Source organism: Argopecten irradians, chromosome 16 (genome assembly GCF_041381155.1).
Source record: "Argopecten irradians isolate NY chromosome 16, Ai_NY, whole genome shotgun sequence".
In the NCBI taxonomy this organism is placed as follows: Eukaryota; Metazoa; Mollusca; class Bivalvia; order Pectinida; family Pectinidae; genus Argopecten; species Argopecten irradians.
In genome coordinates, this window is record NC_091149.1 from 27,072,509 (window position 1) to 27,089,115 (window position 16,607).

The following is a 16,607-nucleotide window of genomic DNA, read 5'->3' on the forward strand; positions in this document are numbered from 1 at the left end:
TTTAGATATTGTAAATATTCTTATTTGTATGTAAATATCTGCTAATTCAATACAAGTATAATGTGTATATGTTAAAGAATTTAATTGAAAAGGACTAACTAGCATGATGTGCAATCCGTTTCAGTAACATAATAATAATAATATCTTGTTGGAAATGAAATCGAAGAAATGGTTTCCTTACCCTTGAAACTTTCACTTGGCAGTGTAACAGTTCAAACACAACAACGGGATATATATATATCAATTTACTACAACGTCTATTCAATACAACTGAATCATTTTTACGGGGAATCATGTATATTGTTTTTATTACATACAGTAACTGTCATATGGCCATGTCATAAATATCGTAAGACACATGTATAATAACACTATTTTGACGTCACATTTAGTTTTGACGTCACAATCTATAAATGACGTCGCATTAGTTGTTTCAGTAGCCATAAACGTCACATCCTAGCGGGATTTCTACTGTTCTATATAGAGACAAAATTAAATGTTTTGCTTATATTTCTATTTTGATCAAAGTTATGTGATAAATAAAACCTTATACTCGAGACTATGTAATATGAATCAAACTCGTGTTATGTATGACACTAAATACATGTAGTTATGAGATAAGGGAGATAACTCCTATAGCTTTTTTTATCAATACATGCTATGAAGGTCATATCATTGATTTAGGTTATAGAACTTTCTAGAATATAATCATGTATAAACAAATATGTTTGTAAACATGTTGATTTTAAGTAGAGATCTAGAATGATCTATTTCCAGAAAGTTATGTGTGTTTACTTGTTTACTGTTTTTAGTTAGATATTTCTAGAAGTAGAAGGTTCTCCAATATTCTTGAATTACGGTTTAGCTATATATACTCCAGCTGTCCAAGGCTAATCAGAACTGTAATGAGACCTGTAATAAGACATATCAAGAATTGTACAGCGCCATATAAGATTCTATTGGGAGAGCTATTGTGACTTTATCTGTGGATTATTACAACACTTTGTGAGGATTTATTCATATTGCCTGGAACTTTACAAATCATCGGTGGACATTCAATTTCCTTGTGGATTTGTGATTATTGTGAATTTGAAACCTGGAAGGATCAAGGATTATACCAGGACATTCGCATACAGATAAGTTACACTTTAAATCATCGTATTACTCTTGTACCACCACCAATTACTTTAGATATTGTCAACCATCTCTGTATAATATTGTATATATAATTAAATTGTGTTTTGAATTTAGCTGCTGGTTTCTCCTTTCTGTTATTCGTTAATGTAACAGAATTGGGGGCTCGTCCGGGATCGATATTTAATTTGTGAAATCTAACTTTGAAAAATTAATTAAGAAATTTTCAAAATTTGTGTAAAAACTTGGAGTTTACATTTGAAACCAACAGCTAGATTAACATGACTACTATGCAGGTAGAACAGTTTGTTAAAGCGCCATCCCTGGAAGTTCTTTTGCAAGTTAGTAAGAAGGATTTACTGTTATTGGGTAAACATTTAGGCCTTACTATCAAAACTAATTTAAGGAAAGCTGAAATTAGGAATGTAATTATAAGATATTTTGTTGACAATGGCAAATTTGACTCTAGTGCATTAGATAGTATAGAGGAAACAGTCAGTTCAGAAATTCAAATTAGACAAATGGAACTTGAACATGAAATGAAACTAAGACAAATGGAAATAGATAAAGAGAAAGAAATGAGAGAAAGAGAAATAGAAAAGGAGTTAAGAGAAAAAGAAATTGAGAAAGAATTAAAAGAAAAAGAGAGAGATCAGATGTTAGAGCTAGAGAAGCAAAAAATTCAAGCTGAAACAGAACTTAGAATTAAAGAATTAGAACTAGCTTCTCAAGACAGTTCAAGTAATCCAACTTTTAGGGGTTTACAAGGAAACAGAGGTTTTGATGTCAGTAGAAACATTAGGTTAGTTCCTCCTTTTCAAGAGAAAGAAGTTGACAAGTATTTTCTGCATTTTGAGAAAATAGCTGATAGTATGAAATGGCCTGAAGATAAGCTTACAATGCTTCTTCAAAGTGTCTTGATTGGTAAAGCTAGAGACATTTATTCTTCTTTATCTGTAGATGAGATTTCAAATTACCAAGTAGTCAAGAAAGCTATTTTGAAAGTTTATGAGTTAGTTCCTGAGGCTTACCGCCAGAAATTTCGAAACTCGAGAAAGAGAGATGAACAAACTCATGTAGAATTTGCCAGAGAAAAGGAACAATTATTTAATAGGTGGTGTGATTCTAAAGAAATTGATGACGATTTTGGTAAATTGAGGCAATTATTGTTGATAGAGGAGTTTAAACGTTGTGTCCACACAAACATAAAAACTCATTTAGATGAGAGAAAAGTTGAAACACTTAGTGAAGCAGCTACAATGGCTGATGATTACGCTCTCACCCACAAAGGCTCATTTGTTAAAAACAGTTCTCAAGACAAAAACAGTACCACAGGTACTAGTAAATTTGGTCAGCCTAGGAACCCAACCTTTAGTGGCCCTTCCAACGACAAACCTAAATTAGGTGATAAAACTAAGTCTGCTTCTAAAACAGATGATAGGGTAGGTGTGGGGTCTCCTTCTGGTCCTATTTGTAATTACTGCAAGAAAGTAGGGCATGTTATGTCTGAATGTTATTCTCTCCAACGTAAGGAGCAAAGGCGTAAACAGTCAGTTCCTTCTGTGTTAGCTATGTCAAAGCCTAGTCAGAAACTTAGTGATATTGTGGAAGATTCTAAAGTGTCTGTTGAGATTAAGAGCTCAGAGTCTGATAGTGTCTTGGAGAAGTACTCTCCCTTCATTTCTGAAGGTTTTGTTTCACTTACTAGTGATATTACCAACTTGAAACCTGTGAAGATTTTGCGAGATACTGGGGCTTCTCATTCTTTGATATTAGATGGCGTAGTGCCTTTGTCTGAGGAGACCTCATCTGGTAGTAGTGTTTTGCTTCAAGGTGTAGAGTTAGGTTTTGTTAATGTGCCTCTCCATTGTGTTTATTTAAAGTCAGATTTGGTTACTGGGCCTGTCACCATTGGTGTTAGACCGGAACTTCCCATAGAGGGCGTGTCGCTCATTTTAGGCAATGACTTGGCTGGAGAGAAAGTTAGGGTAGATCCCTTAGTGTCCAGTATTCCAGATAAAACAGATGATGCTGAGACTATTCAACAGGAATTTCCTGGTATTTTCCCTTCTTGTGCTGTAACTCGTTCAATGAGTAAGAAGGTTTCTGATGTTGCAGTAGTTGAGGATCATTATAGTCCAGGGTTAGGTGACACTTTCTTGGCTCATGATATAGAGGATGTCGGGAGCAAGTGTGATCTTTTGAGCAATCCTGTAGATTTTGATAGTAATAGAGTTGTTCCTAACAAGGGTACTTCTTTGTCTGACATGATGAGTAAATCATCTTTGTCTAGAGAGGAGCTTATAGTAGAACAGGAGAAAGATCCTGAAATCTCCTTATTGTGTAATCGGGCTTTGAGTAAGGAAGAGGCTGAGAAAGTCCCGGTTTGTTACTTCCGTCAGTCAGGTGTGTTGATGCGCAAGTGGCGCCCCCCTGATGTGTCTCCCGAGGAAGACTGGAAGGTTGTCAATCAAATAGTTGTCCCACCGAGGTATAGGCAAGATATTCTAAGTTTGTCTCATGACGTACCTATGGCAGGGCATCTAGGTGTGACCAAGACTTATAACAGGATCTTAGATCACTTCTTTTGGCCCAAGTTGAAACGGGATGTGGCTGATTTTTGTAGGTCTTGTCATACTTGTCAGGTGGTAGGGAAACCTAATCAGAAAATCCCTGTTGCACCTTTGCACCCCATTCCAGCATTTGAGGAACCATTTAGTAGAGTCATTATAGACTGTGTAGGTCCTCTACCCAAAACTAAGTCTGGGAATGAGTATCTTTTAACTATTATGTGTGCTTCCACACGCTTTCCTGAAGCCATTCCACTCAGGAATATTAAAGCCCCTAACATAGTCAAGGCTTTGGTTAAATTCTTTACACTGGTTGGTCTTCCAAAAGCTGTCCAATCGGACCAAGGTTCGAATTTCATGTCTGGTATTTTTCAACAAGTCATGTACCAGCTCCAGATCAAGCAGTATAAGTCTAGTGCTTATCATCCAGAGTCTCAGGGTGCTTTAGAACGTTTTCATCAGACATTGAAGAATATGATGAGATCTTATTGTTTTGAAAACAAAAGAGATTGGGACGAAGGTATACACATGTTGTTGTTTGGCGTTAGAGAATCTGTACAAGAATCTCTTGGCTTCAGTCCCTTTGAACTTGTGTTTGGACATACTGTACGTGGTCCTTTGAAAATTTTGAAAGACAAAATTTTGGACGAAGATTCTAAAGTGAATCTCTTAGATTATGTGTGTAACTTTAAGCAAAGGTTGACAAGGGCATGTGAATTGGCAAAAGAAAATTTGGCCCTTACTCAAACCAAAATGAAAACATGGTATGATAAAGATGCCCGTGCAAGAAGTTTTGATCCAGGTGACAAAATTTTGGCTCTATTACCAATACCGGGTCAGCCTTTGCAAGCTAGATATTTTGGACCTTATATTGTTGAGAAAAAGGTCGATGATGTTAACTACATTGTACAAACTCCAGGGAGGCGCAAGAAAACTCAATTATGTCATGTTAATATGCTTAAGGAATATGTAGATAGAGAAGAGAGCAAGACCTCTCAACCTATTGCTACTTTGGCCTCTGTACCATCACAAAGTGAAAGTACAGCTGATATTTGTAAATTAGACTTAGATGGTGGTGTACAAGATGTAGGTTTAGACTGTGGTGTTAAGTTAAGGAATTCAGATGTGCTCGCGAACTTGGACAAGAAACTATGTCATCTATCGGAAAAGGAACGCAATGAACTTAAAGATTTGATACTTGAGTTTAAACATTTGTTTCCGGATACACCAGGCAAAACAGATGCTATCTATCACGACGTGGATGTAGGCGATGCGCCACCTGTCAAGCAACATCCTTACCGTGTCAATCCTTTGAAAGAAGAACACTTAAAGAAAGAAATTCAATACATGTTGGACAATGATATTATTGAACCAAGCAAAAGTGAATGGAGCTCTCCATGTGTTCTGGTACCAAAGCCAGACAAGACATACCGGTTCTGTACTGACTTCAGAAAAGTAAACTCTGTCAGTAAAACAGACTCTTATCCAATTCCAAGGATTGACTCGTGTATTGACAAAGTTGGCAAAGCCAAGTACGTAAGCAAGTTTGACCTGTTGAAAGGATATTGGCAGGTGCCATTAACAGAAAGAGCTAAAGAAGTGTCGGCATTTGTAACCTCGCAAGGTTTGTACCAGTACAAAGTTATGCCATTTGGTATGAAGAATGCCCCGGCAACATTTCAACGTCTTCTTAACAGCGTGATATCAGACCTGGAAGGCTGTGATGGATACATCGATGACGTCATCAACTACCACGACACGTGGGAAGACCATCTACGCGGGATTCGTGAATTCTTCGAAAGACTCACTACCATGAAATTGACTGTAAACTTATTGAAATGTGAATTTTGTCATGCAACTGTTGAATTTTTAGGCCATGTTGTAGGACAGGGGCAGGTTAAACCTGTTCAGGCCAAAGTAGAATCAATTATTCTACAAGAATATTATTTTCCAGCTCCTGGAGGCAAGAGAGAGCTGATGAGGTTTCTTGGTATGGCTGGATACTACAGAAAATTTTGTCAAAATTTCTCTGTTATAGCAGCTCCACTTACTGCTTTGTTAAAGAAAAATGTCAAATTTGTCTGGTCAGACGAATGTAAGTCTGCCTTTGAGAAATTGAAAGCCATACTATCAAACTCACCAGTTCTGACTACTCCAGATTTTAATAAACAGTTTAAACTGTTTGTTGACGCCAGCGATGTAGGTGTTGGTGCTGTTTTGATGCAAGAAGGTACTGAACAAATTGACCATCCAATTTGTTATTTCTCAAAAAAGTTTGACAAACACCAGAGAAATTATTCCACCATTGAGAAAGAATGTTTAGCGTTGATTTTGGCCTTGAACCAATTTGATGTATATCTCTGCACTACAGTTGTGCCTGTGTTGGTCTTCACCGACCACAACCCTTTGACATTCATTGGGAAAATGAAAAAACAAAAATCAAAGAATTCTCAGGTGGAGTTTGACTTTGCAAGAATACAATCTTGACATCAAACATATCATAGGGAAAGACAATATTCTAGCTGATGCTTTATCAAGGATTTAAATATTACTTGATATGTCAAGAAAGTTTCCTTTTCAAGAAAACTTTCTTTTCTTTAAGGAGGGGTGTGTTATGTATGACACTAAATACATGTAGTTATGAGATAAGGGAGATAACTCCTATAGCTTTTTTTTATCAATACATGCTATGAAGGTCATATCATTGATTTAGGTTATAGAACTTTCTAGAATATAATCATGTATAAACAAATATGTTTGTAAACATGTTGATTTTAAGTAGAGATCTAGAATGATCTATTTCCAGAAAGTTATGTGTGTTTACTTGTTTACTGTTTTTAGTTAGATATTTTCTAGAAGTAGAAGGTTCTCCAATATTCTTGAATTACGGTTTAGCTATATATACTCCAGCTGTCCAAGGCTAATCAGAACTGTAATGAGACCTGTAATAAGACATATCAAGAATTGTACAGCGCCATATAAGATTCGATTGGGAGAGCTATTGTGACTTTATCTGTGGATTATTACAACACTTTGTGTGGATGTATTCATATTGCCTGGAACTTTACAAATCATCGGTGGACATTCAATTTCCTTGTGGATTTGTGATTATTGTGAATTTGAAACCTGGAAGGATCAAGGATTATATCAGGACATTCGCATACAGATAAGTTACACTTTAAATCATCGTATTACTCTTGTACCACCACCAATTACTTTAGATATTGTCAACCATCTCTGTATAATATTGTATATATAATTAAATTGTGTTTTGAATTTAGCTGCTGGTTTCTCCTTTCTGTTATTCGTTAATGTAACACTCGTTAAACTATTTAATCGCCGAAGTCGTTTGATAAATTTCATATCACATAGTAAGATCCTCAGAATTCAAAATATTCAAGATTTTCTGCTTTATCCATTGACCAACATAGACAAACCAAGGGGTTAGCATCGGGGATACCAAACTCTTACCCGTGGATGTTCTCTGCGCGGATGTATTGCCGGTTTGTGTCGTAGTTTGGACAGATTGCTCAGCATAAGACGTGGAAGTATAATTCAAATGCGGTGAATGGGTGTACCCATAATGGCGCTCTAGGAACCACAGAGCTTCTGAAATGATTAAAACTTTGGATATAGACAAACGCGACACTGACGAGAATTGTTTTCCAAATATAAAAGAGGACGACTGGTTTGCCTATTGTCAGTATAATGTGACCGGATCGGGTATGGTGTCCGAGGTCGCTTTAAAATTGGCAAGTTTTTCCACTATTGCATATACACAAAATGCATCAGTAGATTATATTGAGCCGTAATCAATCTGAAGCTGCGTGAAACGATGAAAAGTTCTTACAAGACCTAGCTAGTTAATCCATTCACCCCTGGATACACATCCACGCTCTTCTGAATCAAAGACTAGACGAATGAGTTGACATACGAATAAGTATACGGTTACAATCAAATGTTAGCAATCTTGAACAAGATAGTGGAGATATACATTCGCGCACTCACCATTTAAAAACATTCGCACACTCACCATAGTGGATAAAGATATTCAGAAAACACAGTCACTACAATTATGTATTGGTGCAGTTTATAAGGCAAGGAAGCAGCTAAAACACCATTACCAGGACTGCTTATGCATGTATATGAACGTTTGTAGTATTCAACAAACAAACTTTCAGTCACACATGGGGCTTAGGTGGCAAGGTGACGAAGAGGAATCAAATGATCATATTAAAATGCAAAACTGTTTCTACCTTAAAGGGACAATCAAGTCTAAGAGTACATTAAAAATTGCTTATATATCGGAATCAGCCCAGTTCTAATGGAAGTCAGATTTTATTAAGATATGCTAGAAAGGCACACTGTGCTGAAATATTCAAACTAGCTCGCTGTACATACATTGTACAATGTTTTGTGTTCGGACGCCTTGTATGCCAAACACTGGCCTCGGCCAGTAAAGTTACGCAACTTTTTGTCTAGATCTACTTAAATCGCTCTTACACTAGTGTGTTTACATTAAAAGGTGCATATTCCTGTCCAAAAAAACTCCACGATGGTTATGCATTGCATTTGTTCAACCCATGTGACATTTAACCCACAAACCTTTGTCTTGGTATGTACATCAATCCCACCAACCTTTGTCTTAATGTGTACATCGAAACAACCAACCTTTGTCTTAATGTGTACATCGAACCCACCAACCTTTGTCTTGTGTACATCTAACACACCAACCTTTGTCTTGTGTACATCTAACTCACCAACCTTTGTCTTGTGTACATCTAACACACCAACCTTTGTCTTGTGTACATCTAACACACCAACCTTTGTCTTGTGTACATCTAACTCACCAACCTTTGTCTTGTGTACATCTAACACACCAACCTTTGTTTTGTGTACATCTAACACACCAACCTTTAATTGGTGTACATCTAACACACCAACCTTTGTCTTGTGTACATCTAACTCACCAACCTTTGTCTTGTGTACATCTAACACACCAACCTTTGTTTTGTGTACATCTAACACACCAACCTTTAATTGGTGTACATCTAACACACCAACCTTTGTCTTGTGTACATCTAACACACCAACCTTTGTCTTGTGTACATCTAACACACCAACCTTTGTCTTGTGTACATCTAACTCACCAACCTTTGTCTTGTGTACATCTAACTCACCAAACCTTTGTCTTGTGCACATCTAACACACCAACCTTTGTCTTGTGTACATCTAACTCACCAAACCTTTGTCTTGTGCACATCTAACACACCAACCTTTGTCTTGTGTACATCTAACTCACCAACCTTTGTCTTGTGTACATCTAACACACCAACCTTTGTCTTGTGTACATTTAACTCACCAACCTTTGTCTTGTGTACATCTAACACACCAATCTTTGTTTTGTGTACATCTAACACACCAACCTTTGTCTTGTGTACATCTAACACATCAACCTTTGTCTTGTGTACATCTAACACACCAACCTTTGTCTTGTGTACATTTAACTCACCAACCTTTGTCTTGGTATGTACATCAATCCCACCAACCTTTGTCTTAATGTGTACATCGAAACAACCAACCTTTGTCTTAATGTGTACATCGAAACAACCAACCTTTGTCTTAATGTGTACATCGAACCCACCAACCTTTGTCTTGTGTACATCTAACACACCAACCTTTGTCTTGTGTACATCTAACTCACCAACCTTTGTCTTGTGTACATCTAACACACCAACCTTTGTCTTGTGTACATCTAACACACCAACCTTTGTCTTGGTGTACATCTAACACACCAACCTTTGTCTTTTGTACATCTAACACACCAACCTTTGTCTTGTTTACATCTAACTCACCAACCTTTGTCTTGGTGTACATCTAACACATCAACCTTTGTCTTGTGTACATCTTATACACCAACCTTTGTCTTGTGTACATCTAGCACACCAACCTTTGTCTAGTGTACATCTAACTCACCAACCTTTGTCTAGTGTACATCTAACTCACCAACCTTTGTCTTGGTGTACATCTAACACACCAACCTTTGTCTTAATGTGTACATCGAACCCACAAACCTTTGTCTTGTGTACATCTAACTAACCAACCTTTGTATTGTGTACATCTAACTCACCAACCTTTGTCTTGTGTACATCTAACACACCAACCTTTGTCTTGTGTACATCTAACACACCAACCTTTGTCTTGTGTACATCTAACACACCAACCTTTGTCTTGTGTACATCTAACACACCAACCTTTGTCTTGGTGTACATCTAACACACCAACCTTTGTCTTGTGTACATCTAACTCACCAACCTTTGTCTTGTGTACATCTAACACACCAACCTTTGTTTTGTGTACATCTAACACACCAACCTTTGTCTTGTGTACATCTAACTCACCAACATTTGTCTTGTGTACATCTAACTCACCAAACCTTTGTCTTGTGCACATCTAACACACCAACCTTTGTCTTGTGTACATTTAACTCACCAACCTTTGTCTTGTGCACATCTAACACACCAACCTTTGTCTTGTGTACATCTAACTTACCAACCTTTGTCTTGTGTACATCTAACACACCAACCTTTGTCTTGTGTACATCTAACACACCAACCTTTGTCTTGGTGTACATCTAACTCACCAACCTTTGTCTTGTGTACATCTAACTTACCAACCTTTGTCTTGTGTACATCTAACTCACCAACCTTTGTCTTGTGTACATCTAACTCACCAACCTTTGTCTTGTGTACATCTAACTCACCAACCTTTGTCTTGTGTACATCTAACACACCAACCTTTGTCTTGTGTACATCTAACTCACCAACCTTTGTCTTGTGTACATCTAACACACCAACCTTTGTCTTGTGTACATCTAACTTACCAAACTTTGTCTTGTGTACATCTAACTCACCAACCTTTGTCTTGTGTACATCTAACACACCAACCTTTGTCTTGTGTACATCTAACTCACCAACCTTTGTCTTGTGTACATCTAACACACCAACCTTTGTCTTGTGTACACCTAATACACCAACCTTTGTCATGTGTACATCTAACTCACTAACCTTTGTCTTGTGTACATCTAACTCACCAACCTTTGTCTTGGTGTACATCTAACTCACCAACCTTTGTCTTGTGCACATCTAACACACCAACATTTGTCTTGTGTACATCTAACACACCAACCTTTGTCTTGTGTACAATTAACTTACCAAACTTTGTCTTGTGTAGATCTAACACACCAACCTTTGTCTTGTGTACATCTAACTCACCAACCTTTGTCTTGTGTACATCTAACTCACCAACCTTTGTCTTGTGTACATCTAACTCACCAACCTTTGTCTTGTGTACATCTAACTCACCAACCTTTGTCTTGTGTACATCTAACTCACCAACCTTTGTCTTGTGTACATCTAACACACCAACCTTTGTCTTGTGTACATCTAACTCACCAACCTTTGTCTTGTGTACATCTAACACACCAACCTTTGTCTTGTGTACATCTAACTTACCAAACTTTGTCTTGTGTACATCTAACTCACCAACCTTTGTCTTGTGTACATCTAACACACCAACCTTTGTCTTGTGTACATCTAACTCACCAACCTTTGTCTTGTGTACATCTAACACACCAACCTTTGTCTTGTGTACACCTAATACACCAACCTTTGTCATGTGTACATCTAACTCACCAACCTTTGTCTTGTGCACATCTAACACACCAACCTTTGTCTTGTGTACATCTAACACACCAACCTTTGTCTTGTGTACAATTAACTTACCAAACTTTGTCTTGTGTAGATCTAACACACCAACCTTTGTCTTGTGTACATCTAACTCACCAACCTTTGTCTTGTGTACATCTAACTCACCAACCTTTGTCTTGTGTACATCTAACTCACCAACCTTTGTCTTGTGTACATCTAACTCACCAACCTTTGTCTTGTGTACATCTAACTCACCAACCTTTGTCTTGTGTACATCTAAACTCACCAACTTGGTGTACATCTAACTCACCAACCTTTGTCTTGTGTACATCTAACTTACCAACCTTTGTCTTGTGTACATATAACTCACCAACCATGGTCTTGTGTACATCTAACTCACCAACCTTTGTCGTATCTAAATCACCAACCTTTGTCTTGTGTACATCTAACACACCAACCTTTGTCTTATCTAAATCACCAACCTTTGTATTGTGTACATCTAACACACCAACCTTTGTCTTGTGTACATCTAACACACCAACCTTTGTCTTATCTAAATCACCAACCTTTGTATTGTGTACATCTAACACACCAACCTTTGTCTTATCTAAATCACCAACCTTTGTCTTGTGTACATCTAACACACCAACCTTTGTCTTATCTAAATCACCAACCTTTGTATTGTGTACATCTAACACACCAACCTTTGTCTTGTGTACATCTAACACACCAACCTTTGTCTTATCTAAATCACCAACCTTTGTATTGTGTACATCTAACACACCAACCTTTGTCTTATCTAAATCACCAACCTTTGTCTTGTGTACATCTAACACACCAACCTTTGTCTTATCTAAATCACCAACCTTTGTATTGTCTACATCTAACTCACCAACCTTTGTTTTGTGTACATCTAACACACCAACCTTTATGTTGTGTACATCTAACACACCAACCTTTGTCTTGTGTACATCTAACTCACCAACCTTTGTCTTGTGTACATCTAACACACCAACCTTTGTCTTGTGTACATCTAACACACCAACCTTTGTCTTGTGTACATCGAACCCACCAACCTTTGTCTTGTGTACATCTAACACACCAACCTTTGTCTTGGTTGCACATCTAACTCACCAACCTTTGTCTTGATATGTACATCTAACTCAGCAACCTTTGTCTTGATATGTACATCTAACTCACCAACCTTTGTCTTGTGTACATCTAACTCACCAACCTTTGTCTTGGTGTGTGCAGTGTGTTTCGTCTTCCCCATCTCTACAGTCGCGGACGCCATCACATAATTGACGCAGATGGTGGAGACAGATGCCAGTCCATTTACAGGTAAACATTGGAAAACCGCATTGACCATTTTCTGAATAACATAGATCCATTCTTTATTTCAATGTGATTAAATTACTTATCTTTATTGGCATAGATGATTTTCATTTTCAAACATTTCAAAATTAAATACATGGCTGACGGGCACATCTGAAAATATTCCATAACGGATCACATATGATGACCTCGATACATGTTCGTCCTGTCCTTAAGGATAATGAATCTAGTTATATCACTTTGTCCAAGTATACAGATATAGCCATGTTGTGATCTTTGATTTACATGTGTACATACACGAAAGTCATTCTGACAGCTCATAGAAACTTTGATGGGTCAATCCTAAAGGTCACCAGGACTTGACCCCTAATGTAATGTTTTCATAGCCTCTAAGATACGGAGTGAGTCTAAATATATGTATGCGAATCAGAAACATACGAATAGGCGATACAATTTGATGGTTGTTCAATCAAATAAAACCTCGTTTTTGAGAGGATTGTAATAAAGGATAAAGTAGGATATTTATTTTAATCGGATTATCAAAACACTTGTGTATTGAATTGTTCTATTATGTCTTTTAAGGCAAATCAAAAATTTACAAATTAAATATCAAATAGCCTTCGCAATCATCTTTACATTTCTATAGCAATTGTCACAATCCTTTGTGGTTGTTGGATGTGTGCGGGTAAAATGGACTGACCGAAGCGGAGACTATGTTCATATTACATGTAATTAAATGTTTACCGAGGCTTTAACATAAAACATGACAACGTAGCTTCACACATAGCAATGGGTACGTTCGCTGTCTTCACCACATTTACTCTATGTCATTGCAAACCTGAAGGCAGTTCAGAAAGAGAAAAGACTAACCACATGCGTGCGGATACTTCTTTTGAATATTTACAAAGAGCGACACTCAACTTCATAGCCATATAATGTGTCGCTAATCAATGTAACCGAAGGACCATGCTAACTATCCCGCCTGCTGTAGCACACAGAACATTCAGTTTTGCAATGAAATAATCGAGGGGTGGATATGACGAGAGTGATAGTAACCCCTGGAATATCGAGCATGCATAATTAGATACAATTAAATATACCGAGAACAATTATCCATTGACGAATCTTGGGTAAAAGTACGTGTGGAACATGAGCGTACATGTCTTCTGACTTCCGCTGTGTATCTGTTAAGAATAAAAATAAAAATATTAGAACTTACGTCCTGTACGATCTGATAAAAATACAGGGTGAGATCATTATCATTACTCTGTTCCATAAATGATCTGACAACATTCCATTGGGGGTAACATTGTTGTGACCCTTATACTCTTTATACTTCAGTGAAAATTATTTTTCGCTCATCAAAGTACAACAACCCAAACATACATTTCTTTCTAGCCCACATGATCCAACTACAGCTATAAATAAATATGGTCTTTGCACGAGACGACTACATAAACTTAAATTATTCTTGCAAATTATTTCAATCCTTGAAATTTCCATTTTGATTATATTTCCAAGATTCTGGAAATAGTAATGTGATTGAATGGTATGTGGTGTCTTCGGCGGTATGCTTCAGTGCTATAGCAATATAAAAGGACTAAGGTACCACTATTACAGTGTAAGACAGCACAGATATATCGCAGTCTCCCAAAACATACACACACATTGGAGGACGTCCTTAAATGCGCATGGCTGTTGGTAATGCTGTTAACGGGCTCGTTAAAACTAATAAAAAAGCAATCAAACAAATACATTATACATGTTTTTGAATTAGCTGAATTAATCTTATTGACCTGATTGTTAAGAGCAGTCATATGCAAGTATGTAAGAATGATTCGATACTCACCAATAGTTCTGCCAGCCACCAAGATGACGCAGTTCATTACACATACAAGCAGAATGATCATGTTCGACCAATTTGTCTGTAGCATGCGCATAGTTCAACTGCATGTAAATATATACATAGATCATTCTATTACACCAACAGGAACTGGAGTGTATCATTCTTTTAAAACTTGCTTTTCTTCTCAGAAAATACCTTTTTTATTGTGTACAGAGAACACTAATATTTTTAAAAACATGGTCAATATTCATGTGCGAGGTCTTATTCAGGAGACTATACTACGGGAAACCTATGATCATTATTTGAACAATAATTTAGGTTTACTTATGTAAATGTGTGTCTAATTAACTAAAAATAATATAAAATAAATTGTTTTGCTTTTGGTAGATGCGCAATCAGTACTTCATTCCGTATAAAGCATGGTATCATCATCTTTTTTTCGGATGCAATTAACTATTTTTGATATTAAAGTAAAACAAAAAGCTCAATGGTGATTATGTTGCAAAGTAAGTTTTCTAAGCGGAGAAAAAATAAAAAGTCTGCTTCTCTTTTTGATAGCGAATAAATAACATTCGTCAACAAATAGCATCTTCAAACCCAATCAATTTGTAATTATATTCATCGCGATGAAATATTCTACAGTTATCAGCCATATCAGTGTAACCATATCTTTTCAAAATACACTTGTTCATCAAAGTTCTATAATAAAGAGTGTTTGGTGTAATGTCATGAACACGAGCCGATGACGTCATTGATATGTTTGTAATTATAGAAAAATCACCAGAAAGATGCTCAATGGACAAAAAAATATCTCCCGAAAGCCAGAAATTGCATGTACAGGTAACCATCTCATACAAAAAATAAGGAAATTATGTTGTGCATTTTTCTCATACCTATGGGTGTTATATGACTGGTTACATGCAATACACTCATGTCGCCTGGGACTGTATTGCATGGTCTCGTGATGTCATGGCGTCAACAAAATTCCTATTGTCATTATACATTGTTTTAATAAATAAGCTGGTTTTGCTATGATAAAAGACGTAAAACAATAACGATATCTTGCGTACTAAGAAAGTTTTATATTTGGAGATATAACTGACAGACGCGTTTATTTCTAGTTTATTTCGAAAGGCGAGATATTAGCGTAGTAAAGTAATAATACACCGATATACATGTAAGTGAGAAAAATACTCTTTCATGCGTGGATATGGATACACTCACGGTCACAAAATGTTGTAAAACCCTAAAAAAAACATCGAGCTTTACAATATTTTGTGACACTCGGGTAAAATATCCCTATCCTTTATACATAGAAATCATCACTTACCGAACACGAGTCCTGTATGGTACAGAACTGGACCAGTTCTTATCGGGGGTTACGATCCTTTGTAGCGTGAGACGTGTGTTCGTCCCTATTGTATTGATAAGACTAGATGATACGGACAAAAAACATCACCTGTAGTTACATATACTGTTAACTAACTTATATTGGTGGAGACCTAATTTCGCGTTGCCATGTCAAACATGTGATTTGATTTCGGGATATACAGGTATAATGCTCTACTGTAGTAGTAGTTCTTTTTTCCGTGGTGACTTATGGTTGTGAATTCTAATAAGCCTAAAATACGCGAAAATGAACCGCAAGTGAAAATTAGTTTGTTAAAAGTAGACCAAAACACATTGTGGCCATGGTGACGGTTTACACCGGAGTATGCCAATATCTTTGTGGAAAGATAAAGAACAAAAAGAAAACCAATTGAACATATCCATGATAATACGTAAAAAGTAATTTCATAACAAAGCAAATGGTAGTAAACTTCTCAATTTATAACTCTTTATTAAAGTAAAAATAAAAACATATTGATGTTATCTCCATTCATATCAAATTAAATTACTATTTTTTGTGTTGAGTGATACTGTTCATGAATGTTTATAACTTATTCTGCTCTATAGGGAGAAAATATAGATATATATATAAGATAATAGATGCCTTTTATCTACTCCCGTTGA

General features: G+C 36.6%; 1 protein-coding gene across 1 annotated transcript in view; it reads right to left on the reverse strand.

The window, feature by feature from the left end:
• Positions 1-16,016, reverse strand: part of LOC138310887 (uncharacterized) — a 60,006-nt gene extending 43,990 nt beyond the window's left edge. Inside the window, exons 1-5 of the mRNA XM_069252216.1 lie at positions 15,925-16,016; positions 14,598-14,695; positions 13,849-13,932; positions 12,648-12,785; positions 7,176-7,313 (exon numbers count right to left, since the gene is read on the reverse strand). Of these exons, the coding sequence (XP_069108317.1) occupies positions 7,176-7,313; positions 12,648-12,785; positions 13,849-13,932; positions 14,598-14,688 (451 nt within the window). The 5' untranslated portion in view covers positions 14,689-14,695; positions 15,925-16,016. The remainder of the gene's footprint in view (positions 1-7,175; positions 7,314-12,647; positions 12,786-13,848; positions 13,933-14,597; positions 14,696-15,924) is intronic.
• Positions 16,017-16,607: the final 591 nt, after the last annotated feature.